Source organism: Hyperolius riggenbachi, chromosome 8 (assembly GCF_040937935.1).
Source record: "Hyperolius riggenbachi isolate aHypRig1 chromosome 8, aHypRig1.pri, whole genome shotgun sequence".
Lineage (NCBI taxonomy): Eukaryota > Metazoa > Chordata > Amphibia > Anura > Hyperoliidae > Hyperolius > Hyperolius riggenbachi.
In genome coordinates, this window is record NC_090653.1 from 113,358,803 (window position 1) to 113,384,688 (window position 25,886).

The 25,886-nt window shown below is 43.7% G+C and overlaps 1 protein-coding gene across 1 annotated transcript; it reads left to right on the plus strand.

Moving 5' to 3' along the window:
• The first annotated feature begins 24,351 nt into the window (after positions 1–24,351).
• On the plus strand, positions 24,352–25,659 carry LOC137527393 (uncharacterized protein F54H12.2-like). The gene has a single exon (XM_068247906.1). It carries the CDS (start codon positions 24,352–24,354, stop codon positions 25,657–25,659), a length of 1,308 nt encoding a protein of 435 aa, XP_068104007.1.
• Positions 25,660–25,886: the final 227 nt, after the last annotated feature.

Genomic DNA, 25,886 nt, shown 5'->3' on the forward strand with positions numbered 1-25,886 from the left:
CGGCTAGCGCTGTGATTGGCCGAACGGGTCACGTGGTTCGGGCCCGAACGCGCTCTGATTGGCCGAACGGTCACGTGGTTCGGGTAAATAAATACCCGAACCACGTCATATCTCCGCCATTTGTCTGTGGGTTTAGCTTTGGGTAGGCAGGCAGGGTAGTTCGCTCTCCAGCCACGCTAGCCAGGGTCCCCCCCAGTCATTGTGTGTCACTGCTGGGAACAGTAGTACACCGCTCGCTCAGCCACACTATATATAGCATTGTTTACTGCCACTGTATACCTCGCTCAGCCACGCTATATATATAGCATTGTGTTTTCTGACACTCTGTGTACACGGCTTAGCCTGACTAATATAGCATTGTGTGTACTGCCACTGTGCACCTCGCTCAGCCACGCTATATATAGCATTGTGTGTACTGCCACTGTGCACCTCGCTCAGCCACGCTATATATAGCATTGTGTGTACTGCCACTGTGCACCTCGCTCAGCCACGCTATATATAGCATTGTGTGTACTGCCACTGTGCACCTCGCTCAGCCACGCTATATATATAGCATTGTGTTTTCTGACACTCTGTGTACACGGCTTAGCCTGACTAATATAGCATTGTGTGTACTGCCACTGTGCACCTCGCTCAGCCACGCTATATATAGCATTGTGTTTTCTGACACTCTGTGTACACGGCTTAGCCTGACTAATATAGCATTGTGTGTACTGCCACTGTGCAGCTCGCTCAGCCACGCTATATATAGCATTGTGTTTTCTGACACTCTGTGTACACGGCTTAGCCTGGCTATATAGCATTGTGTGTACTGCCACTGTGCACCTCGCTCAGCCACGCTATATATATAGCATTGTGTTTTCTGACACTCTGTGTACACGGCTTAGCCTGACTAATATAGCATTGTGTGTACTGCCACTGTGCACCTCGCTCAGCCACGCTATATATAGCATTGTGTTTTCTGACACTCTGTGTACACGGCTTAGCCTGACTAATATAGCATTGTGTGTACTGCCACTGTGCACCTCGCTCAGCCACGCTATATATAGCATTGTGTTTTCTGACACTCTGTGTACACGGCTTAGCCTGGCTATATAGCATTGTGTGTACTGCCACTGTGCACCTCGCTCAGCCACGCTATATATAGCATTGTGTTTACTGCCACTCTGTGTACACGGCTCAGCCAGACTATATAGCATTGTGTGTACTGCCACTCTGTGTACACCGCTCTGCCAGACTATATAGCATTGTGTGTACTGCCACTCTGTGTACACGGCTCAGCCAGACTATATAGCATTGTGTGTACTGCCACTCTGTGTACACCGCTCAGCCAGACTATATAGCATTGCGTACTCTGCCAGTCAGTGTGTATATTGCTGGGATCAGTAATACTCCACTCACCGCCAACCACTATATGAGCTCACCATGAGTTCCTCAGAGACCTCCGCTGTGAGCAGCACTCCCAACAACAGCAACAGCCAACGCCCCACGCAAGCTATAACATCCACTACAGCAGCCAGTGGTCAGCAGCAGCCCTCTCCGGAGGAGAATGTTGTGTCCATCGGTCCGTCGCCAGAACGATTAATGAGGGCTGCCATTGAGGAGATGATGGGGCCTGATGTGGAGGAGGAGGTCGGGCTCAGGCCAGCATCCCAAGTTAATGTTGAGGACGATGAGGGGTCTGTGTCTGGGGATGTTGGGGTGGCAGAGGTGGTGGGTGGGTCAGACTCAGGAGAAGAGTTGTATGATGAGGATGATGATCGGGACCATCTGTATGTGCCTCAGAGTCCGACCCCGGAAAACATGTTGTATCGTGTGTTTAGGTACTAAAATCTGCGTTCCCACTTCCCAGTACTGCCTGCAGTGCCCGGGTCCACGGATCCATATAATTTTTTGGGCAGCACTATCAAACTGTGGTACTATGAGTGAGTTGCCATGGTCCTTCTGTGCTGCCTGTCACACTCACCGTCTGTCTGCAGATGGATTGTTCAACACAGCTACGCCATCTGACATGTAGTCCTGGACCTTGACCATCTTCTCTAGGCGATTGGTGTTGGAGGACATGGAACTGCCCGATTGCTGTTCTGTGGGCTGCTGCATGGGTGTCAGAAAATGTTCCCACTCCAAGGACACTGCCAATACCATTCCCTTTTGGGCACTAGCAGCAGCTTGTGTTCTTTGCTGCCCTCCTGGTCCTCCTGGGTTTGCTGAAGTCAGTCTGTCGGCGTACAACTGGCTAGAGAAGGAGGAGGATGTCAATCTCCTCTCTAAAGTCTCCATCCTCAAGGGCCTGCTGGAATTGATCCATTTTTGACCTGTCTGACACTTTCTTCAATCAGTTTTTTTAACATTGTGTTTGTATAAACTGGGTATAAACCCAGTAATTGGTGTTGTCCAGATTCCAGAATAATGAATAATAATGAATAGTGAATAATGCGCGGGCCGCTTTCAATGCAGTCTAGCATGAATTGAGCCATGTGTGCCAGAGAGTCCTGCCAGACTCCTCTATCTTCATGTTCTTGTAAGAGTTGTGATTGTTGTGATGCACCATATTCGTCACCAGCATCACTTTCTTCCTCTTCTGCTGTCCTTTCCCGCTAAATTGTGGAAGTCCAACGTGCACCGCTCTGTCCCTCGGCAGTGGGGGCATCCAATTCCTGCTCCAACTCCAGCTGTTCCTCGTCCTGTTCTTTGTCATAGCTGGGACCAGCGTTTCCTGAGGCAGGTTGCCTGATGTTGGTATCATCACGCTGATCGTTTTCATCTTCAGAATCCCCCACTTGCATCATGCCAGCGGTTTCCATCTTCAACATTGATTTCTTCAGTAAACACAGCAGTGGTATTGTAATGCTGACTGTAGAGTTGTCACTGCTCAGTCACGCAACGTGGATTGCTCAAAATTTTGGAGGACTTGGCAGAGATCCAACATGGTGGCCCAATCAGATCCACAGAAGCTTGGTAGCTACTAGCTGCTGGAATGCGCCTCGGCACTGCGCAAAAGCGTGCTAGCATGTGCAGCGTAGAATTCCAGCGCGTAGGCAGGGACATCACCCAGCGAGCGATGGTGCGCTGGATTGAAGCGCTCCTGCATCTCTTGGTGAGTCCTTCAGAAGCGGTACTGGACTTTTAACAATGTTTTTTTTTTTTTCCTTCAACAGAAGATCTGCCACGTTGGAGTGAGGAGGACGCCGCCGACCCCGACACCAAGCTGAACCCCGGCAAACTCCAAGCAGAGGATCTTCAGGAACCCTCAAGGCTTTGAGCAAGCTGAGGAGGATCAGCAGTCCCGACGAGACCTCTCCTCATATGCGACTGAGTGCAGTGGAGCTCCCCAGAACAACCTCTCAGTTGTCACTTTGTCACTGGTCACTTTGTCACTTGTCACTTTGTCATTTTGTCACTTGTCACTTTGTCATTTTGTCACTTGTCACTTTGTCATTTTGTCACTTGTCACTTCTCACTTTGTCACTTGTCACTTTGTCATTTTGTCACTTTTCACTTTGTCATTTTGTCACTTTGTCATTTTGTCACTTTGTCACTTTGTCACTAGTCACTTTGTCACTTGGTCACTTGTCCAGATGATCTCGGTACACCTCCTGAGATTCAAATTCCTGCACACATTGCTCTGGGATTTGGGTGTGATGAATGATGCATCTAACTGGCCACCGGAGGCAATTAAGGCCTTCAAAACATTGAAAGCAGCTTTCTGTTCCGCCCCCATTTTGCGTCATGTTGAGTTGTTGACGTCATGTTCATCCTCGGCCTCGCCTTGCATTTCAGTGCGAGGTGCATTTTCCACAGAAAAAGGTTGTGAATCCGGGCACAACATTTGTGGCTGTTCCATTGACCTTTCACAGGTAGAAGATTGTGGGGGTGGGAATAGCTCCTCCGAATAGCCCATTGTGTCCTGAAAACTACTCATTGCATTGCTTTGCGCACACATTTTTTTGTCCTCATGCAAGGCCTGAGTTGCACCTGAAAGCGTGGCCTTCTCCTCCTGCGCCTCCTCCTGTTCCATCACGTCTGCTGCTGCTGGGTTAGCGTTGACGCCCGGTCCCTGTTTATTGAACCTCTTATCTTTATTACATTTATGACTGCATGGCGGTAAAAAGCATGCTATCCGCACGCTTCTTGTCCTCATGCAAGGCCTGGGTTGTTGTGTCTCAAAAAGCATGGCCTTCTCCTCCTGCGCCTGCTCCTGTTCCATCACGTGTGCTGCTGCTGCTGGGTTACCGTTACCGGTCCCTTTTCCTGGAACCTCTTCTCTGTATTACATTTATGACTGCATGGCGACAAAAAGCATGTTACCTGTGCAAAGAAACATGACATTTTCCACATTTAAAAGACAGTTTTTCCTTTGAAACTTTACAATCAATTTTCTCAAAAACTATAAGCTCTTTTTCAAATATTTTTTTTCCTCTTGTACCCACTCCCAAGGTGCACATACCCTGCTAATTTGGGGTATGTAGCATGTAAGGAAGCTTTACAAAGCACGAAAGTTCGGGTCCCCATTGACTTCCATTATGTTCGAAGTTCGGGTCGAACACCCGAACATCGCGGCCATGTTCGGCCTGTTCGGCCCGAACCCGAACATCTAGATGTTCGCCCAACACTAGGCACAGGTAACATTGGCAAGGTGGTATTTGCTGCAGGGAGCACAGGGACCAGCTCAAAGCATACTGTTGTTGTAAACATTATTATATGCAGCTGCTGGTTGTATGTTGGAAGAGATGTGGAAATTATAAATATCACTTCAGAAAAAAAAGTGAAAAATAAAGCGCCATTCGAAATGAGTGATATCTCTTATCACTTGGGTAAGGCAGACAGTAAATTCAGCAGATATTCCAGATATCCCAGATATTATTAAAGAGAAACTCTGACCAAGAATTAAACTTTATCCCAATCAGTAGCTGATACCCTCTTTTACATGAAAAATCTATTCCTTTTCACAAACAGCCCATCAGGGGGCGCTGTATGGCTGATATTGTGGTGAAACCCCTCCCACAAGAAATTTTGAGTACGTACTCTTGGCAGTTTCCTGTCTGCGAACCTTGCTGCATTGTGGGAAATAGCTGTTTACAGCTGTTTCCAACTGCCAAAAAAGCATGCAGCAGCTACATCACCTGCCAACAGTAAAAATGTCACCATGTAATACATGTCAGAATGTAAATCAGGGATTTAAAAGTTTTTACAATGGGAAAACACTGCCTAAATCATTTATACATAATTATTGTAAAAATTAAGCACTTTTTTTTATTACATTATTTTCACTGGAGTGCCTATTTACAATACAATACAATAACATTTCTATAGCGCTTTTCTCCCATAGGACTCAAAGCGCTTAGGCTCTCTGAGATTCAGTAATTGGTAGTAGGACGAAGTATTCACACAACAAAAGTTATAATTCTGCAAATGCCAAACTGAACAGGTGGGTTTTCAGTCTGGATTTAAACACGTCCAGGGATGGCGCTGTCCTGATCTGTTGAGGTAAGGAGTTCCAAAACGTAGGGGCAGCATGACAGAAGGCTCTGGGACCAAAAGTTTCCAAGTGGACTCTGGGTATGACTAGATTATTAGAACCTGTGGATCTGAGAATGCGGGGATTGCTACGCAGCTGCAACGTATCTTTCATGTATTCAGGGCCCAGATTATTTAGTGATTTAAATATCAGTAGGCCAATCTTGAATAGGACCCTCCATTCTATAGGTAGCCAGTGAAGGGAGTGCAGGACTGGCGTTATGTGGCAGTGACGGGGTTGGTTGGTTAGCAGTCTGGCAGCAGTATTCTGTATCAGCTGTAGGCGGTACAAGATCTTTTTTGGAAGGCCAGTGTAGAGAGCATTGCAGTAGTCCAGTCGGGATGTGATGAAGGCATGGACTAAGGTTGGCAGATCTTCTGGAGGGATGAGGTGCTTGATTTTTGCAATGTTCTTCAGGTGAAAATAGGATGATTTCACCACAGCAGAGATTTGAGTTGTGAAGTTTAAATTCCCATCAATTAGAACTCCCAGGCTACGCACATGATCAGAGCTGCATAGATCCGTGCCTCCTATTCCCAGTGATGAAGACTGCAAGTTAAGTTGTTTTGTTATCATGCTCTGCCCTCCAATCAGAAGGACTTCAGTTTTGTCTGCATTTAGTTTCAGCCAGTTGTCATTCATCCATTGCTGTAGTTCACGTAAGCAGGCGTTTATAGTTAGAGTTGGGTCTGTCACACCAGGCTTGAAGTAAAGATATAGTTGGGTGTCGTCTGCATAGCAGTGGTATGTCAGGCCATGTTTTTGGATTAGTTTTCCAAGCGGTAACATGTAAATCGTGAAAAGCAGGGGAGAGAGGATTGAGCCCTGGGGCACCCCATACTTAAGTGATACAGGGGTGGACAGTTTCCTGTCTGTGAACCTTGCTGCATTGTGGGAAATAGCTGTTTACCGCTGTTTCCAACTGCCAAAAAAGCATACAGCAGCTACATCACCTACCAACAGTAAAAATGTCACCATGTAATAAATGTCAGAATGTAAATCAGGGATTTAAAAGATTTTACAATGGGCAAACACTGCCTAAATCATTTATACATAATTATTGTAAAAATGAAGCACTTTTTTGATTACATTATTTTCACTGGAGTTTCTCTTTAAGTGTCAATTCGTTAATATTATAGGAAACAATATCCAATAAGGAAATGTACTGTATTGTCCAGTTCAAGTATATTAGAAGTACATTTATCCTTAACAGTTTTGTTTTTTAATCTGTAAAAAGCATCTAGCCAGTTCACAGCTACAGTTTAGTGTATTTTATATATGTGTACATCTAAGACACTAAGTCAACAAAGCTGTGTAGCTTGCAATCTTTACAGTAAGTGAAGCTAGGATATTTGTAGCATTCCATTTTTTAAGTATACTGCTTTAGTTATTACTGTTGCTGAAAAACTCCATCTCCATAGCAACGTAAAGAATACCACTTTCACTCTGAAATGCAGTGTAGAAAAAGAAGTTGGGAAAGTACAAAATCAGGAGAAATAGAAGTAAGATATTAGCACATTCTACTGGTAGCATGGGAAGGTGTTACAGTGAGGGCCTGAGCCCACTAACGCAGTTGTACGCAGTTGTGCACAATTGTGTCTGCTTTTCAGCATCTGTAACTTTGGTGTGTTGCTGAAAAGCGGGAAGGAGTGCAGAGAGTGAGCTGATAGCTTCAGGTGAAAACTGTAGCTAGCCACAGAAAGGAGGAAAAATAGGAAGTAGCTATCTGATGCCTGCATGCTGCTCAACACATGTAGGGATTAGAAGCTAAGGTATGTATGTGTGTGCGTGCGTGCGTGCGTGTGTGTGCGCACTCACTTTATCTCCTAAGTGTTTTCCTAGGATATGATTTTTTTTTATCTTCTGCTTAAAATAACGTTTCAACACTCTGCACTTGTAAAAAAAAATACACAAAACAAAAAAACCTAACAGTAGATGTGTGTGCATCTGTACTGTGTGCATTCATTGGGCTTGATTCGCTAAAGCGTGCTAACACAGTTAGCAGGCCTAAAAGCTTTGCACGTGCAAACTAGGGTGCTAAATAGTTTGCAAGGTCAAAGCTGTTACTGATCACGCACTATTTGGTGCACGCGAAACGTCACACCGTCCGTGTGCAAAGTACGCTTATCAGGCTATTTTGCAGGAGAACAGTGCGACGTTTCACGCGCACCGCACAGCGCTTAAACTTTGCGCACGCATATTAGCGAGTGCAAAAGCACTTTGCACATGCTAACGGGCTTTTCACTGGCGTGCTAACACTTAGCACGCTTTTGTGAATCAAGCCCATTGTGTGCATTTTATGGGCCTGATTCACAAAGCGGTGCAAAGTGTTTGCACGTGAGTGAAAAGCCCTTTATCACGCCTAAACTCACTTTAGGCATGATAAGAAGAAACTCACGCGAATTGCGCGCGCGCCCGCACGATTGCACGCGCAGTGCCCATTGAACCCTATGGGACTTTGCGCAAAACTTTGCGCGCGGGAGCTTCGCGCGAAGAGCAGCAAAAAACGGTGATAACTCAGCGGTGCAAAGGTTATCATGCCTAAAGTCTTTTAGGCGTGATAACTGAGTTATCACCGCTTTGTGAATCGAGCCCATATGTGTGTAGTGGAGGGAGGGGGTGCACTGGCATCTCTGTTTTTGGTGTTAGCAGGTCTCATCTCAGCACTTAACAACAGATGATTGCCCCTTATAACACTGTCTATGATGACATTCTGGCAGTGGAAAAGTATATCCTATGTCTGACCGCTAGTGATGTGACAAGGGGAAACCCAAATATAAAATCAAGTCCATGGCTACAGTTAATAATAGAAAAGTAGTTATTATTGATACAACTTTTTGAGTTTGATGAATCAATTACAGATTTTGAAATATTTAACTCAATCAATTGTTTTCACATTTTAAAACATTTGGGGGATAGTGCTTATGGGTAACAGGCTAAAACAAAGAAAACAATAGCATATTATAATATTTTTTTTAATCATATATAGTCATCTGTTGTTCATGAAAATGAATTGCCTAAACCTGTAAACTAGCAATATTTCAGTTGCCACAATTGGCTGTAGAAATTTGAATAGAGATACACTGCGTAGGATAAATGAGAAAACTTAGTATAACATTACATATAATATATTTTGTCACATTGGGGTGTATTCACTAAATACTGGTACATTTTTTTGTGCGCAGGCAGCACAGATTTTACAGGGCATTATACAATGCACTTTGTGTAACTTATGTTATACACACAGCATATACATTGCTTGAATCATGCAAGTTATGCTGTTTGTGCAATGAACATTATACAGGCAATGTATGTGGTGTGTGTATACCAGCAGGTTATGAAAACTATATAACCTACCTCATGTCACAGTTCCCCAACCCTATTCTCAAGGCCCACCTATAGTACACGTTTTGCAGAAAACCACAAAAATGCACAGGTGAGGTAATTAGTGTCTCAGCAGAGCTGATTAACTACCTTTGTGGATTTCCACAAAACATCCACTGTTGGTGGGCCTTGAGGACAGGGTTGGGGAACACTGCCTTGCATAGCTTGCATAACACATAACAAAGTAACATTTTTGTGTACATTTTTGTGTACTGTCTGTGCATGTACATTTTTCCAATATATTTAGTGCATTTACCACACTGTTCTAATTATTAATTTGGTTGTTAATCTAGAAAACTTTCTGCATGGGATTTGCATGTCTTGCAGGTGTTTTTATGTGTTTTCTTCATTTAAAAAGACAGGTATAGATAGAGAAATAGTGAGTTAAAATGGGTAAAGCCCCATACTCAACCGCCGTCTTTTTTTTTTTTTCCAACTTCAATTTTTATTAAGAAAATTTTCATATATCAAGATACAAAGGTACAACTTATGCAACGTGGCGGTCATGTGTCTCAATTATACAGTTGTCAACAATAATGAGGCAGACAGTGATGGTTTGTTGTTGTTATTAAAAGTACTTTTCTTGGTGTGACACCTTTCTTGGTTTAAATGCAGCAAGACTTGCTACAAGCAAGAAAGTTGTCTGAAGGACACGACCATTGATAGATTGCATATTTTACAAATGACCAATGTATGGACAGTAGTGTAACAAAACTTAACTCTAAATCTAAATCTAATTCTAAATTTAACTCTAACCAGCGCTCCTAAGAGGTTAGTTGGGCGAGTGATTAGTGGTCTATTTTGCCCTCTTTAAGGGTATATTTAATTGCTTACCCTAGATACTGCGGGACCATCCTAGCACAGTGTGCAGTATGATTGAGAGATTTATTTATTTGACCGTGCCTCTAAGTCTGTGCTCCATGTCGATATTTAAGTACGCTTGGTTGATTATTTGACCAATTGATGGGATAGAGCTATCCCGCCAGTTGGCTATAATTGCTTGTCTTGTTGCACAAAGAAGTTGCATGGCGTGTAGTCTGTGACACGGTGGAATTTGGTGGAGGTCTATATTAAGTAATGCTAGTTTGGGTGTAGGGGGAGAGAGTATACCTGTTTGATCATAAATTACTGAGAAGATTTTTTCCCATATAGGTTGTATTTTAGGACACTGCCAAAGGATATGAAATAGAGTCCCAGGGTTCCCACAGTTCCTCCAACATTCCCCTTTTTCCTCTGGGCAAAATTTGGATAGTTTGTCCGGCGTATAGTACCAATTTAAGAAAATTTTATGTAAGGTTTCAATATGTGAAGAGCATTTAGAGTATTTTGCTAAGTGCTCTGTGGCTTTTTCCCAGTGCTCAAGAGTTAAGGTCTCGTTTAGCAATAGTGACCAGTTATTTATATATTTGTTCAGGTTTGCTCGGAAATTTACGGTTAAGCTTTCGTAGCAGATGGAAATCCCTTTCTTTGTCAAGAGATCCTTTTCAAATAATTTGAGCAGGTTTTTTGGCCAAGATGGGGAGTTGTGGTTTTTGTCTGTTAAGTAATGTCGTAGTTGTAAGTAGGTGTGGAATTCCGTGTTTGGGATGTTATATGTTTCTTTAATTTGTTGAAAAGAGAGCATTCCTGTTTCAGAGACTAATTGTTGTGAGGTATTAATACCGGCTTGGACCCATTTTTGGGTGTTTATATTATTGATTATACAGGAGATGGATTGTAAGGGCAGTGGGATTTGGGTGTATTTTGTGTCTATGGGGGTCAATTGGAGTAGATGTCTCCAGGCTTTCACTGTGGCTTGTATTGTTTGGTACGGGGGGAAAGAGGTTTTCTGATCGAAACAGCTAGCAATAAGGAAGTATTTTGGGTCATTTCTTAATAATTGGGCTTCCAATGTGGCCCATATGGGTCTGTTGGATTCCTTCCACCAGGCCTTGGATATTTCTAGGTTGCAGGCGAAATAGAGAGACTTAAAGCATGGGGCTCCTAGGCCCCCCCATTTCTTTGGGACTTGGAGAGTTTTATTATTTATTCTATGTTTTTTGTTACCCCATAAGTAGGAAGAAACTATTGACTGGAGGTCCGAGAAAAATTTGTTAGTTATTGGTATGTTGAGGGTTCTAAAGATGTATGTGATTTTGGGTAAAGTGAACATTTTAAAGGCCGCTAGTCTTCCGACCCAGGAGAGTTGATGTGTGGGTCTGTCTGATAATTCTTTTTTGATGCTATTTATGAGAGGTAGATAGTTCAGTTTATAAAGATTAGCCGCCTTATTTGTTAGTTTTATTCCTAAGTACTGGATGCTGTCTTTGGCCCAGGGAAAGGGATAATTAGTTTTCACAGATTGTTGTATATGAGTTGGTATATTTGCTCCTAGGATATATGATTTGGATTGATTTATCTTGTAGTAGGATGTTTGTGAAAAAGAGTTTAGATCATTAATTAAATATGGGAGATAAATTAATGGGTCAGTGATAGATAGTATTGTGTCATCAGCAAATAGTCCAATTTTGTGTGACATATCTGGGCAGGGTATTCCTTTTATGTTTGGGTTTGATTTAATTTTGATGGCAAGCGTTTCCATTATGAGAGTGAAGATTAGTGGGGATAGGGGACATCCTTGACGCGTGCCATTTGTAATCTTAAATGGTTTGGAGTTAAAGCCGTTGGAAATTACCGAAGCTGAGGGCTGTGAATACAAGGCCATGATACCTAGTTGGATGTTACCCACCAAACCAAATTTCCCCAGCGTTTCTCCTAGGAACCCCCAATGAACCCTGTCAAATGCCTTCTCTGCATCTAGAGATAGATACAGAGAAGGCACCTTGTTCAGTTCAGTGAATCTTGTTAGATTTAGAAATCTTCTTGTTCCGTCTCCCGCTTGTCTGCCTTTTGTAAAGCCCACTTGTTCTGGGCCTATTATTTTCGGTAGGATCTCTAATAATCTAGTGGCTATTATCTTTGCGTACAATTTTGTGTCACCATTGAGGAGAGAGATTGGTCGGTAGTTGGAGGTGCTACTTGTGTCCTTCCCAGGTTTAGGGATGATGGCTATTTTTGCCACTAAATACTCTGGGGGAATTTGGCCAGATTGTAAGAATGAGTTAAATAGTGTTTGAAGTTTGGGTGCTAGTAATCCTTGGAAGATTTTGTAGTAGTCATTGCTGTACCCATCGGGCCCCGGAGCTTTGTTGGGTTTCATTTTATTGATGCTAGTGGCCACTTCTTCTGATGTTATAGGTTTGTTTAATGTCCTGAGGTCGTTAGCAGAAATTTGGGGGAGTGATATGGAGTCTAAAAAGGCTGCAATCTTATCCGGTGTTGGTTGGGGTGTGTGGGCGTCAGTATTGAGGTTATATAACGAACTATAAAAGTCGCTAAACGCATCAACAATTCCTTTAGAGTCGTAGATGGGTTTTTTGGTGAAAGGGTGAGTGATCATTTTTATGTTAGTTTGGGCTTGTTTATGTTTTAAGAGATTTGCTAATTTTTTGTTAGCTTTATTACCCTGAGAGTAAAAGGACAGTTTGCATTTTTTAATCATGTGTTCATACTCTCCTTGTAGGAGCTGTTTTAGTTGTTGTCTTAGTTGGAATAAGGATGTTTGGGTTAATGAGGATTGGGATTTTTTGGATATCTTTTCTAGGGATTCTATCTGTTGTAAGATGTTATTGACTTCCTCTTTTTGGTGGCGTTTTTTTGTGCTCCCAATTTTATTAACAGCCCTCTTATGTTTGCTTTATGGGAAGCCCACAAGGTAGCAACTCCAACCTCCCCATTGTCATTTATTTCAAAGAATTCTTGTATAGCATTTTTTATCTGAGTTCTGTTTTGTGTAGGATGTAACAGAGTGGAGTTCAGTCTCCATGATGGTCTATCAGGGAGCGGAGCTCCTGTGGTTAAAGAAATGGAGACGGGAGCGTGATCAGACCATGTTATACTTTGAATTTCAGTGGACTGAACTGTGTGAAGAAGTTTTTTCTCGATGAGGAAATAGTCCATCCTGGACCATGTTTTATGGACATTAGAATAAAATGAGAAGTCTTTCCCACTAGCGTTAAGTACTCTCCAGATGTCAAACAACTGTTCTTTATGAAGGGTTGATTTCAGAGACGGGTATGTGGTTCTTTTAGGGTGTGTAGCATCTAGTTTATTGTCAACACATATGTTGAAATCTCCCCCGATTATAAGATGGCCTTGTTGTAGGAGTTTCGCCTTTCGGATAGTGTTTTTGATGAAGTTTAACTGTTTCGTATTGGGAGCATATAGAATGACTATTGTGAATTGCTGGGAGTTTAGTTCACACGTTATTATTAAGTATCTCCCTTGCGCATCTTTCACCGTGTTGTTAATTATAACTGGGATGTTTTGCTTAAATGCAATGAGGAGGCCTCTTTTTTTTTTACGAAAGTTGTTGAAGGTTAATTGATGATAGCCTGGAAGTTTGCAGTAATGTTGATGTTTGTCACGCAGGTGTGTTTCTTGCAGTAGCAAGACATCTGTATTCAGCCTCTGCAATTCTTTATTTAGCGAAAATCTTTTAACTGGCGAGTTGAGGCCATGTACATTTAGTGAGGTGAATTTAAGGGTCATGTTTTAGGTGATAGGGTGTTGTTCTTCTAGTCTTAGCGTGGTAGTAGACTTTAGAGGGGAAGAGTATGGAGGTAGCTCTCAGGAGAATAGGCTGGTTAGTAGGAACATAACATTTGTTAACCAAACTTATCAAAGCAAAAATCAAACTGCATGGCATTTTAAGTTCGCCAAAAGGAAAAACACCAAGGTGGAAAAGGTGATCCTCCGTGCGGGGTAAGTATACTGCTACTCCTTAGAAGCAGTATATAGCAGCGGCAGGATAAGAAAAAGATATAAATCTGTATTAACTTGTGGAGCATGAGCTCCGTCACCAGTAGTGAATGGGGTGCGCCTATTTTACTGTTGCACTTTTGGTCAGAGTGGCTTGTCTCCTGGATGCAGAGGGTGGGTCATCTAGCTTTATTTTCCAGCTTTTAATCAGCTTGATGCCATTCTCCACAGACGTTATAACATGTGTCGTTCCTGCTTTGTTTATCAGTAGTTTCAGGGGATAGCCCCACTTGTAATTCACCTGGTGATTTCTCAATGTGTAGGTCACTTGTTGTAGGGAGCGCCTAAATTTAAGGGTAGCCTGTGAGAAGTCTGGGTAGATCTGGACTGACTTGAATTGCTCATTTAGTGCGTTTGGTTTTTGCATCGCAAACATGATGGCCTCTTTAGTCTGGTAAAGCGCCAATCGTGCTATGATGTCTCTTGGGGAGGTGGCTGGGAGATGCTTTGGTTTAGGCACTCGGTGTGCTCTCTCAATGATGATCTCACGGTCTGGGGTGTTTGGTAGGAGAGATTTAAACATTTTCAGCAAGTACTGCTTGATCTGATCTCCCATGACCTGTTCTGGTACTCCTCTTATTTTCAGATTTTGTCTTCTATTCCGGTCCTCCATGTCGATTAGTTTAAGTTTAATCTGACTGACCTCATCCACAGTTTCTTCTAGTGAGTCTACCATCTTGTTATGCTCTTGTGTGATGTCGCTGACTCTGTCTTCTATGTTAGAGATCCTGTCACACATGCTTGCTATATTCGTGTTTACTGACATGGAGAGTGTTGCAAAGTCTTTTGCAATAGATTTCTTAAGCATTAGGAGCATATCTTTCATGCTGCTTTGTGTTAATGTAAGGTCAGAAGCTGGCATGCTTTCTAGGGAGAGGGTGTTGTCTGCAGCTGCAGGCTCGTCACTCACCTCACCGTGTGCATCTTGGTTTTCCTGCTGGGTGTCAGAGATCTTGAGCTTAGATTTTACTGGGCTCCTTGATGATGGTGACCCCGAGGGAGGAGAGGTGTCATCAAATAGAGAGGAGTCCTCGGATTGCAGCGCTGGATCTGCGGACTGCAGAGCGGAATCCCAGGTTAGGTCCTGAGCGGGGCTGGGCAGAGACTGTGTCTGCGTGACGGCGCCATCTTGCCTGCTTCCCGAGCGCGCAGGTCGCTCGGTGAAGTAATCTGTTAACTTCTGAGGCTTGCCACTTGTCTTCTTCCTCTTGCGGTTTGCCTCTAAGTCCATAGGCTGCTCCTCTTCCATTTCGGGTGGTTTGGTTAGTTGTAAGGCTGGTTAGTGCCGCTCTATTGAACCTGGTGTACGGAGCTCTCTTGACTCACGACCTACTCCATTCGCCGCAGGCCACGCCCCCCTCAACCGCCGTCTTTTACAGTGAGCGAAAAACAAAATGTTTTGGGAAAATTGAACAACAGTCTTCACGTGCAGATGTGCGGACGACTGAGCGAGAACATCAGATAAGAAGATGTTGAATCGTACCGGCTGTCGGATTGATTTTGGAAAAGACGGTGAGAAGACGTCTGCAAACTGTGAATGTGTTCACATATCTAGTACAATTACACTATTATGTACTATTATCGACTACGGTGAAGAGACGTCGCTGTGGGGCTTTAATGATATGGTAAACACACATCTTTAAGGAAGTCGCTCGTTTTGTCATGCGTTATGTATTATCATGTACACGTCAAGGCATATCTTTTTATCGCTTACATTTGTCTTCTCATTTGTAATGAGCGTCCTTGGTTGAGCGTGTGTATGGGGTAAGGAGAGACAATTTGTGAGATAAGACAGATGAGGAGAGAGAATTTATGAGGTACATTTTGTGCTCCCAATATCTGGAAAACCTTGCAAAATGTACATAAGCTGCTGTGGTCAGATCAGATCTCCTGTGTCACTAACCTCCCTCCCCTATTAAGGGATTAAATATGACCCTATTGCTACAGTAGAGAATGAAAGCTATTCTTAAGATATAGGAATGTAGCAAGAAGTCTTTTCTGTCCCTGAGATTTCCATAAACTCCCTTATGGGGAAATCCAAGTCCTCCACAATTTGAGAGCATCCTGGACCCTGTCATTTGGCATCTGAGGGTATCAAACTGCTGCATCATGTGGCCCTATATACTGATTGCCTCACATTTTACTAACTTAAACCACAGTATAAACTTGAAAATAAAATGTTCGTCTTGTTCCTGCAGCTCCAGCATGTCATGAGTTCACAGTTTAGTCTGGCCACTATCAGACGGATATCGAATGACCTGGAAAGCATTCTGATTTCTCAGAACCTCAGCTACATATAACGGGATTGCTTTGGTAGGGTGACGAAATTGATTAAAAAATGAAATAAGGATGTAGAGGAGATCAAAGGGGATGAAGAAGAAGTTTTGGAGCATGGACAACTGTCTGCCAGCGCTTTGCCAATAGATGGCCAAGCACTTGATTGTGTAGCCAAATGGCAATTAGCACATCAAGCACAGCAAGCTGCTGAGCACTTGTTCATTTAGCGGAATGGCAATGTGATGCACCTGCTCAGCTAAGACATAAGTGGTGAGGTGAGGGAATAAGAGCAAAGTACCACTGAAAAAGAAGAATCATCAATACCACACACAAAAAAAAGAAAACAATACACAAGGACAACAAATGTGCGCTGAACTAGAATATTGGGGGTCTGCTAGGGATGATGGTTTATCTGCACTGGTTTCAGTGCACTGACACATGTACATGTCTTTTGTTTTGTTGTTGCAGCTGCCGTGTAGCCAGAAGAATTAGGCAGGCATGTACACGCACCAGAAAAATTATTATAGCATTCAATGTGATTTCTGCCCTTAAAACGCTGCTTTGCGTCAAATCCAGATTTTCCCCGGGGAATTTTGGCATGTATCCCACTCCGCCATGCCCCCCTCCAGGTGTTAGACCTCTTGAAACATCTTTTCCATCACTTTTATGGCCAGCATAATTTTTTCTAGTTTTCAAAGTTCGCCTTCCCATTGAAGTCTATTGCAGTTCGCGAACCTAACTGTCCCTCAGAAAAGCTCGCAACCTGATCTCTACCATAGTCTTATGTTGTTGTCTAGGGCAAATTTTTAGCGGGAAGCCAATTAACCACTTCAGACCTCAGTCGTGTTTCACTTTATGCATCCGAGCAATTTTCACCTCCCATTCATTTGCCCTTAAACTTTATCACTACTCACCACAATGAACTTAACTATATCTTGTTTTTTCCACCACCAATTAGGCTTTCTTTGGGTGGTACATTTTGCTAAGAGTTACTTTACTGTAAATGCATTTTAACAGGAAGAATAAGAAAAAAATGGCAATATTTCCAATATTTCTCAGTTTTCGGCCATTATAGCTTTAAAATAATACATGCCTCCATAATTAAAACCTAAAAATTCAAAAAGGTCCGCACACTCCAGTGTGGTCAATCCACGTTTATTCCAACAAGCGTGACATTTCAGGGCCGTGAAGGGTCCCCTTTGTCAAGGTAACAAGCAGAATTCTGCTTGTTACCTTGACAAAAGGGACCCTTCATGGCCCCGAAACGATTTGTTGTTGCTGAATGGCATAATGTCATGCTTGTTGGAATAAACGTGGATTGACCTCACTGGAGTGTGCGGACCTTTTTAGATTTTTGATACTTTTGTGTTTGGGTCCTGCACCCCTGCCAATGGTGTGCGACTCTTCATATGCATATGGACTTATAAGTAAAACCTACGTATTGTATTTGCCTAATAGTCCTGGGTATTACACCATTTAAATTATGTCCCTATCACAATGTATGGTGACAATATTTTATTTACAAATAAAAGTGCTTTTTTTCCATTTTGCATACATCACTATTTACAAGCTTATAATAAAAAAATAGAAATATTTCATCTTTACATGGATATTTAAAAAGTTTAGACCCTTAGGTAAATGTTTACTTTTTTTATTGTAATGTTCTTTTTTTTTATAAAGATTTTATTTGGGTATTTTTGAGAGGGTGGGTGTAACATTTGCGGAATCGTTTTCATGGTCAGCGCACAAGATGCGCACTGACACAACTAAAACCCTCCACAAGCGTATAATTAGGTGAACCCAGGCTAGGTGCAAGGCACCAGCAGAGGGCAATTCCCACCTGCAGATGGCGCTGTGGAGTGCAGACGAGCACAGCCTCTACACAGCCACAAATGCCAGATGAGAATTGTACAGATCTAAGACAATGCGGGGCTGAACAGCCCTTAAAGAGTAAGAGCACAGATACAGGATGAATGTTCACCAATCTAGTCGCGACCCTGCGATGGTGAACACACATCAGCAGAAACAAAAGCAAGAACGCGATCACGCGAGAAAGGCGATCGCCAGAGGTGACACAAGACTGATCAGAACAGAACACGAGAGGAGCAAAGGCACAGCAAACGACAATGAGAAAATATCGAAAACAACAAACGCTAACTAAATGCGAACACCGCACTCATTCGCAACAGTGAACGCGTTTACAGCATGATCTCCGCACGTTAAGCGCAACAGAGACAAGCACGCCTAACTAACCACCGACATACAAACACGAAACAGAGAGAATGCGAGCGCTTGCTTAACGGTTACCTCACCCAGCCTACAGCAAAGGTTCATATCAGACAAGACAGACAAACGGAAAACAGGAATAAGAGAGGAAAGGTCCACTGCTCTTTCCGTCAGAGCGAGTGTGATCCGGGTTCAGGAACAGGCTAGGGAAGATCCACTGCTCTTTCCGCCAGAGCGAGTGCGATCCAGGTACAGGAACAGGAACACAGATCAGAAGGATCCACAGCCGCTACCGCCAGGGGCTAGTGCGATCCAAGCAGGACAGGCAGATGAGATAGCCGGGAGCAACCGCTGCTCCAGATATACTCCAAGAAAGCAGATCAGAAGGATCCACAGTCACTACCGCTAGAGGCTAGTGCGATCCAAGCAAGACAGACAGATGAGATAGCTGGTAGCAACCGCTGCTCCAGCTATACTCCAAGAAAGCAGATCAGAAGGATCCACAGCCGCTACCGCTAGGGGCTAGTGCGATCCAAGCAAGATGAACAGAAGGGGCTACCAGTAGCAACTGCTGCTCTGGTTAGCACCCCCAGACAGACAGAACGATTTCCTGACGCCCACCATTGGCGACAGGACAATCGCAGCAGAGAGGCAATACAGACAAAACAGATAACAATCTAACTGCACTAGGGAAACTGCCTAGTGCAGTCCCAAGAATTACTCTAAGATAACTTTGACAGGAAATAGCATGGCTGACACTCTAGGAGTATTTCAACAAACCCTGAAGGGATGACCAGCAAAGGACTCTGGGAAAACATAGCTTTTTATACTGCCAGCCTACAAAGGAGGCAGCTAGGTGATTTGCATAACCAATGTATGCAAATTCCTCAGCAGCAGAGCAGATCAGAAACTTGCAAAGGAAAGACAGGTCTCTCTTCCAGAGACCTGCAGCCCACAGACTAAAGGAGTGGTCAAACAGCTGTCTGCCTGTGCAGCCAGCTGAGCGGATCATTACAGTGGGGTGAAAATAGTATTTTTTTTATGTAAATATGTGTTTTTTTTTTCACATGTAGATGCAGTTTTACTAATTGGCCACAAGATGGCAACCATGAGTTTGTTTACATTACGTCACTCTAAGCATAACATGTACGCATAGAGGGACGTAGGGGGGACATAAGAGGCAGAAAAAGTGAGGCTTCTGAGAGAAGCCGTTGCTTTTCTGCCGGGGAAAGGGATCAATGATCGGGCACCATGTCCCGATTCATTGATCCCTGGGCTAACAAACTGCGGCCCGGCAGCATGCATGCACACACATGATCGGTCGAGGGAGCGTGCGGGAGCGCACAATCGGCCTTTTGGACTTATACTATACGTCCAAAAGGCTTAAATAGTTAACTTATCCATATGTCTGGAGAACATAGAAACTCCTTTCAGATGTTGCCCTGACTGGGATTCAAACTTGAAAAATGTGAAAAAATTATGCTGGCCAGAAAAGTGATGGAAAAGATGTTTCAAGGCATCTAACACCTGGAGGGAGACATGGTTGAGTGGGATAGACGTCAAAAGTCCCGGAAAATTGTTTAGTTTTCACGCAAAACAGTTTTTAAGAGCAGAAATCACATTCAATGCTAAATTGCAGGCCTAAACTACTGCATGTGTATACATCAATCAGGGAGTGTAATTCTTCTCCCCCTCCTCTCTTGTCTTGTCTTCCAGGGATTTGTAGGATGTCAAAAGCCAGCTTACATACATTGGTCGGGAACCCAATTCAACTGCTTTGAAGGCAGCTATTCTCACCACGATTCCACACCAACACTACATGTTGAAGCCAGCCTAGCATGTACCATTGTGATATACCCAAAAGAAAAATGAGCTTGCTTAGGGATTTTTAGTATGTCAAAAGCAACCTCACATACATTGGCCAGGAATCGACTCCAAGTCAACTGCTTTGAAGGCAGCTGTGCTCACCACTATACCACCAATGCTACATGCTGAATTCAGCCTAGCATGTACCATTGTGATATACCCAAGAGAAAAATGAGCTTGCTTATTTGCCTAATTTGCTAGATGAAAACAGTGGGACACATGGTGATACTGCTTACAGGCTTCAATTCAAGACTTCAGAAAGATCATGTGCCCCCCGGGATGATGCTGGTGTAACACACACAGCAAAGGACAGCAATTTGAAGTCTGGAAGATTCCAGATTCTAGGTGGCCATGCAACCATTCCTGCTAACCTAAAGCTTACTTGTGTCTTACAACACATTGGTTTAAGACTTTACCAAATCCAATGCTCCAACATGGGGAAGCTTCTCTGTTTGCTGTTTTTTTTTAAGTGTGGTGTCACACTTCACTCATCTCTTCAACTACAAGAAAAGCCCAGGAGTAGTCTTAGCTACCGTAATACCTATGTTACGGCAGGGCCCTTATTACACCTTCTCTTACAGGGCTATGGAAACCGTTTCGACCATGCAAGAAAAGCGAGGTGCAAAATGAAATCATGCCTAGCAGAGGATGGTTTTGATCCATCAACCTCTGGGTTATGGGCCCAGCACGCTTCAGCTGCACCACTCTGCTTATGTTTGTATATAACCTTCAAGTTTAACCACTTGAGGACCCACCCTTTACCCCCCCCCCCCCCTTAAGGACCAGCGTTATTTTTTGTGATCTGTGCTGGGTGGGCTCTGCAGCCCCCAGCACAGCTCATGTTTTATGCAGAGCGATCAGATCTCCCCCCTTTTTTCCCCCCTATGGGTATGATGTGCAGGGGGGGTCTGATCGCTCCGGTGGGCAGGCATGTTGCGGGGGGGCACCTCAAAGCCCCCCTCCGCGGCGAAATTCCCCCCTCCCTCTCCTACCTGCTCATCCCCGGTGATCGGGGCTGCACAGGATGCTATCCGTCCTGTGCAGCCAGTGACAGGCTGTTCTCTGTCACATGGCGGCGATCCCCGGCCGCTGATTGGCCGGGGATCGCCGATCTGCCTTACGGCGCTGCTGCGCAGCAGCGCCGTACAATATAAACAAAGAAGACAAATGTCTCCTACGTTTACATTTAGTCTGCGAGCCGCAATCAGCAGCTCGCAGGCTATTCACGGAGACCCGCTCCGTGATCTAACAGGAAACGGCTGCTCGCGCGAGCGGCCTTTCCTGATTAATTAGGGAGGCACCTGGCGACGCACAGTTGCGTCACTGGTCCTCCAGCTACCACTTTGCCGCCGCACGGTATGAGTGTGCAGTCGGCAAGTGGTTAAGAAGGGTACATTAGTTTAAATAGTTACACTACTGTCTATGTTACAGCAAGGCCCTAAAGCACAGAGAGAGAAAGAGATGATTCTACATGGCTATCTGGGGTTCTCTTTGGACAACTGTTGAATGCAAAAGGCAAGGCTGTCCCTGGGTGGGCTTGAACCACCAACCTTTTCGGTTAACAGCTGAATGTGCTAACCGATTGTGCCACAGAGACTGTGCATGCAGCAGTAGAGTACTTAGACATGTCACATCAAACTCAAAGTGACAGGTGCCCCGCCCCTTTTTCACGCCCTTTCCCCGCCCCTTTTTCACACCCTTTCCCCGCCCCTTTTTCACACCCTTTCCCCGCCCCTTTTTCACACCCTTCCCCTGCCCCTTTTTCACACCCTTTCCCCGCCCCTTTGTCACACTCTTGCCCCAGCCCACACAGTGAAACACCGCCCCACCATATATTAAGCATGACTGACAGGCAAAGCACAAGCAGGCAAATGCCTTCTACCAAAGAAATTTTGAGAAAGCATTATTATAATTTAAAAGCCGCCGGGTCTTATGGCGGTGTCGACAGCCTGCATAGAGTTGTTCGGAAGTATGGATTGAGCAGGAAAGCTGTCAAAAACTGGCTTAATAGACAAGACACATATACTTTATACAAGCCTGCTAAGAAGAAGATTAAAAGAAATAAAATTGTTGTCTCAGATATAGACGCCCAATGGCAGGCGGACCTGGTGTCTATGATAGATTTTTCAAGTTACAACGACGGTGTGAAATATATTTTATCGGTCATAGATGTTTTATCTAAATATGCTTGGTGTGTTGGGCTGCGCAATAAAGCTGGGGGAACTGTGGCTAAGGCTTTTGAGTACATATTTCGCACTAGCGATCGAATACCCAGAAAACTAGAAACCGACAGAGGTCGAGAATTCATGAATAAACCTATGAAAAAGCTTTGTGCAGAGCGTGGAATAAAACATTTTTTTACAACAAACACAGTCAAGGCAGCCATCGTAGAACGTTTTAATCGCACTTTGAAAACCAAGCTGTGGCGCTATCTCAGACACCGAAATACATACCGATACATCGATAATTTACAAAACAGCTTAACAAGTTATAATAACACATACCACTCCTCTATACGATGCAAGCCGGCGTCCGTTACAAAAAACAATTCTTTGTTAATCTGGAAAAATCTGTACCAAGATTATACGTGTGTTAAAAAGATTAAGCCGGCGCTTGCAGTTGGTGACCACGTGAGAATTTCCTGTTATAAAAGTATATTTACAAAAGGTTATGAGCAAAGCTACACGGAAGAGATCTTTACAATACAAGCTATCAACACCAGAGGTCTCAGGCCTCTTTATAAGTTGAGAGATCTGGCTGGGGAAGTCATTGAGGGATCGTTCTATGATGATGAGCTACAAAAAGTGCCGCTTCATAAAAACAGAATTTATCGGATAGAAAAAATTATAAGAAAAAAACGAGTGAAGGGTAAAAATTTGTACCTAGTTAAGTGGCTCGGATACCCTGAAAAATTCAACGAGTGGATTCCGGAAAACCAGCTGACCGAAATATAAAATATGCAGACGGATTCCTTTTTTATTACACTACCATGCAATGCCTCATCAAAAATTTACCCAGAGAATACCATCTCAACCTATACAACTAAATTGGCTAAATCTGTGGACCTTCGTGGCGCGTGGGAAGTAGCAATCACCGAAATACAGTATCCGCATTCATGGTATACCTTTGAAGTGCCCGAGGGTATTTTTCACGCCGGGAAACGTGGAGAACCGTTAAGAGATTATTATGTTAGAGCCGGGTATTATCACACTATCGACGATCTTATCAAAGGAGTTAATCATAGACTCGAAAAAGCAAAGCTACCCCTGGACCAGATTAAATTGACCTATGATGAAGCGGAAAGAACTGTTAGCCTGTATAATTCAACCACACACTTTTTCATACCGGGTAAAAAATTGGGGCATATATTAGGTTTACCTGTACCAACACCTGATCAGCTGAAACTTCTAAAAGCCGGTCACCATCCTTACTACCAACCAGATCAGGGCCAAACACCCCAAAACACCAAAATATTCTACCCCGATATCAGAGCAGGATTTTATACACTCTTTGTGTACACAGATATAATAGAACATCAGCTAGTAGGGGATGCCTACGTTCAATTACTAAGGACCGTTGAAATCAGCGGGAAAGGTGGTGGGATAAGCACACAAAGATACAGCAGACCCGACTATATACCGCTCTGCAAGCACCACTTCGATTCAGTAACCATTTCAATTCAAACCGATCAAGGGAAACCTGTTAGGTTTAAGTACGGAAAATCCGTTGTGAGACTTCATTTCAGACAACGGCGCGTAACAGCGAATTGAAATGTTGTCGCAGAAGTTGTATGGAGACCCGAATATCTACACGCGATATTACCTGGCGCAAGCGGGCTATGGATTGGAAGGTTTCCAGGGAGAGGAATTTATGCATGGTTCGGGCCTAGCAGGTCTATTCAGAGGGTTATTCCGTAGGGTTGTTCCTCTGTTTAGAAAAGGCATTGAACTTGTAAAGCCGCATGTGAAAACCGCAGCCAGAAATATCGCCAAAGACGCTGTCGCAACAGTGTCAACGGCGGTGTTGGATAGAATAAACAGGCCAAAACAAGACCAGGACGGGTCAGGTGTTGTGTATATACGCAAAAAACAACGTAAACGAAAAAGACATATTGACAGCATAGTTCTTCCACCTTTTCTCAATAAAACCAATGGTCGCAAGAAGCGCAGAAGACAGAAATCACCAGCTCGTTCACCAGGCGACATCTTTTAATCGGCGACATGGCTTTCGTGCACGACTGCTCGACCGAGTATGCCAAATCAGAATTGGATATCTTTCAAATACCACCGACACAAACAAGTATTGAAAAATCTATTTATGTAGAAATACAACCTATCGCCGCAATAGCTGACGGCACTCCCTTGGAATTCTTTATATCCGGAAGCGGCGAATATTATTACGACTTAAATAATACCTTGCTACATATCACCTGCCGAATACTTAAAGCGGACAACACGCTCCTGCAAGATGGCGCTCGTGTAGCATTGGTTAATTACCCTATAGCCAGTCTTTTCAGTCAGCTAGATATATCACTCGGCGATCGATTAATATCTACAAGCGATAATCTGTATACCTACAGAGCCTATATAGAAACACTTCTAAACTATAACGCACAGACTTTGGCGACACAGTTTACAGCCGGTTTATTCTATAAGGATACAGCGGGACATTTTGATGACCGTGCGCTGGACGGTAACAATGCAGGCTTCATCAAAAGAGCGCAATTTACAACACGGTCCAGAAGCGTCGAACTAGTGGGTCCAATTTACGCCGATGTCTTTAATCAGCCAAAGCTGGTCCTGAATGGATTAGACCTGAAGATTAAACTCACCAGGAATAAAGACTCTTTTTGCCTTATGAGTGCCGAAGCTGAGGCGTTTAAAGTGCAGATACAAACAGCGTCGTTATATATTAAAAGGGTTCAAGTCTCACCAGCCGTGAGGATCGGTCACAGCCAGGCGCTGTTAACCGCTAACGCAAAGTACGCCATTGACCGGGCGTGTCTCAAAGTATACAGCATACCGGCCGGGACACGAATTTCCAACCATGAAAATCTATTTCTCGGCAATATACCAAAAATCGTGATACTCGCTCTGGTAGGAAATGAAGAATTTTCTGGAAGTTACCAGAGGAATCCGTTGCGGTTCGGTCACTATAATGTAAATTATGCCTGCCTGTATTTAGACGGTCAACAGATACCTGCAAAACCTTTCCAGCCTAACTTTCAGGCAGAAGCCGCCATCCGAGAATACATGTCTTTGGTGCACATCACAGGCAAACAAAAAGCTGACAACGCACTATCGTTTGACAGGTCGGAATACATGAATGGTTACACCCTGTTCGCGTTTGACACAACGCCGGATCAAGAAGCGGGGTCAGGGCATTTTTCTCTAGTAAAAATGGGTAACCTGAGGGCAGAACTACGTTTTTCCGACCCCACCCCAACAACCCTGAACATGATTGTGTACTCTTTAAACGATAACGTTATTGAAATTAACCATAAAAGAGAAGTTCTATATGATTATTAACAATAATGAATAATTTTGAAATCGAGAACGCTGTGAAAGCCGATTCTTGCGCAAGACGAATCTTTAGAGGTGTAATACCGTGTGATTTTTTACCGACATATAAGATCGTTCAGAGACCCGCTGCGTATATTGTGAATACAGATCCTTCTTCGCGTTGGGGGCAGCACTGGATTTTAATAATGTTATTGAACGAGGATACATCACTTTTTTTTGACAGTTATGGACTG

What these genes read in the sequence shown, in the direction of transcription:
- LOC137527393 (XM_068247906.1), top strand. Translation starts at nt 24,352, where the DNA reads ATGGCTTTCGTGCACGACTGCTCGACCGAGTATGCCAAATCAGAATTG.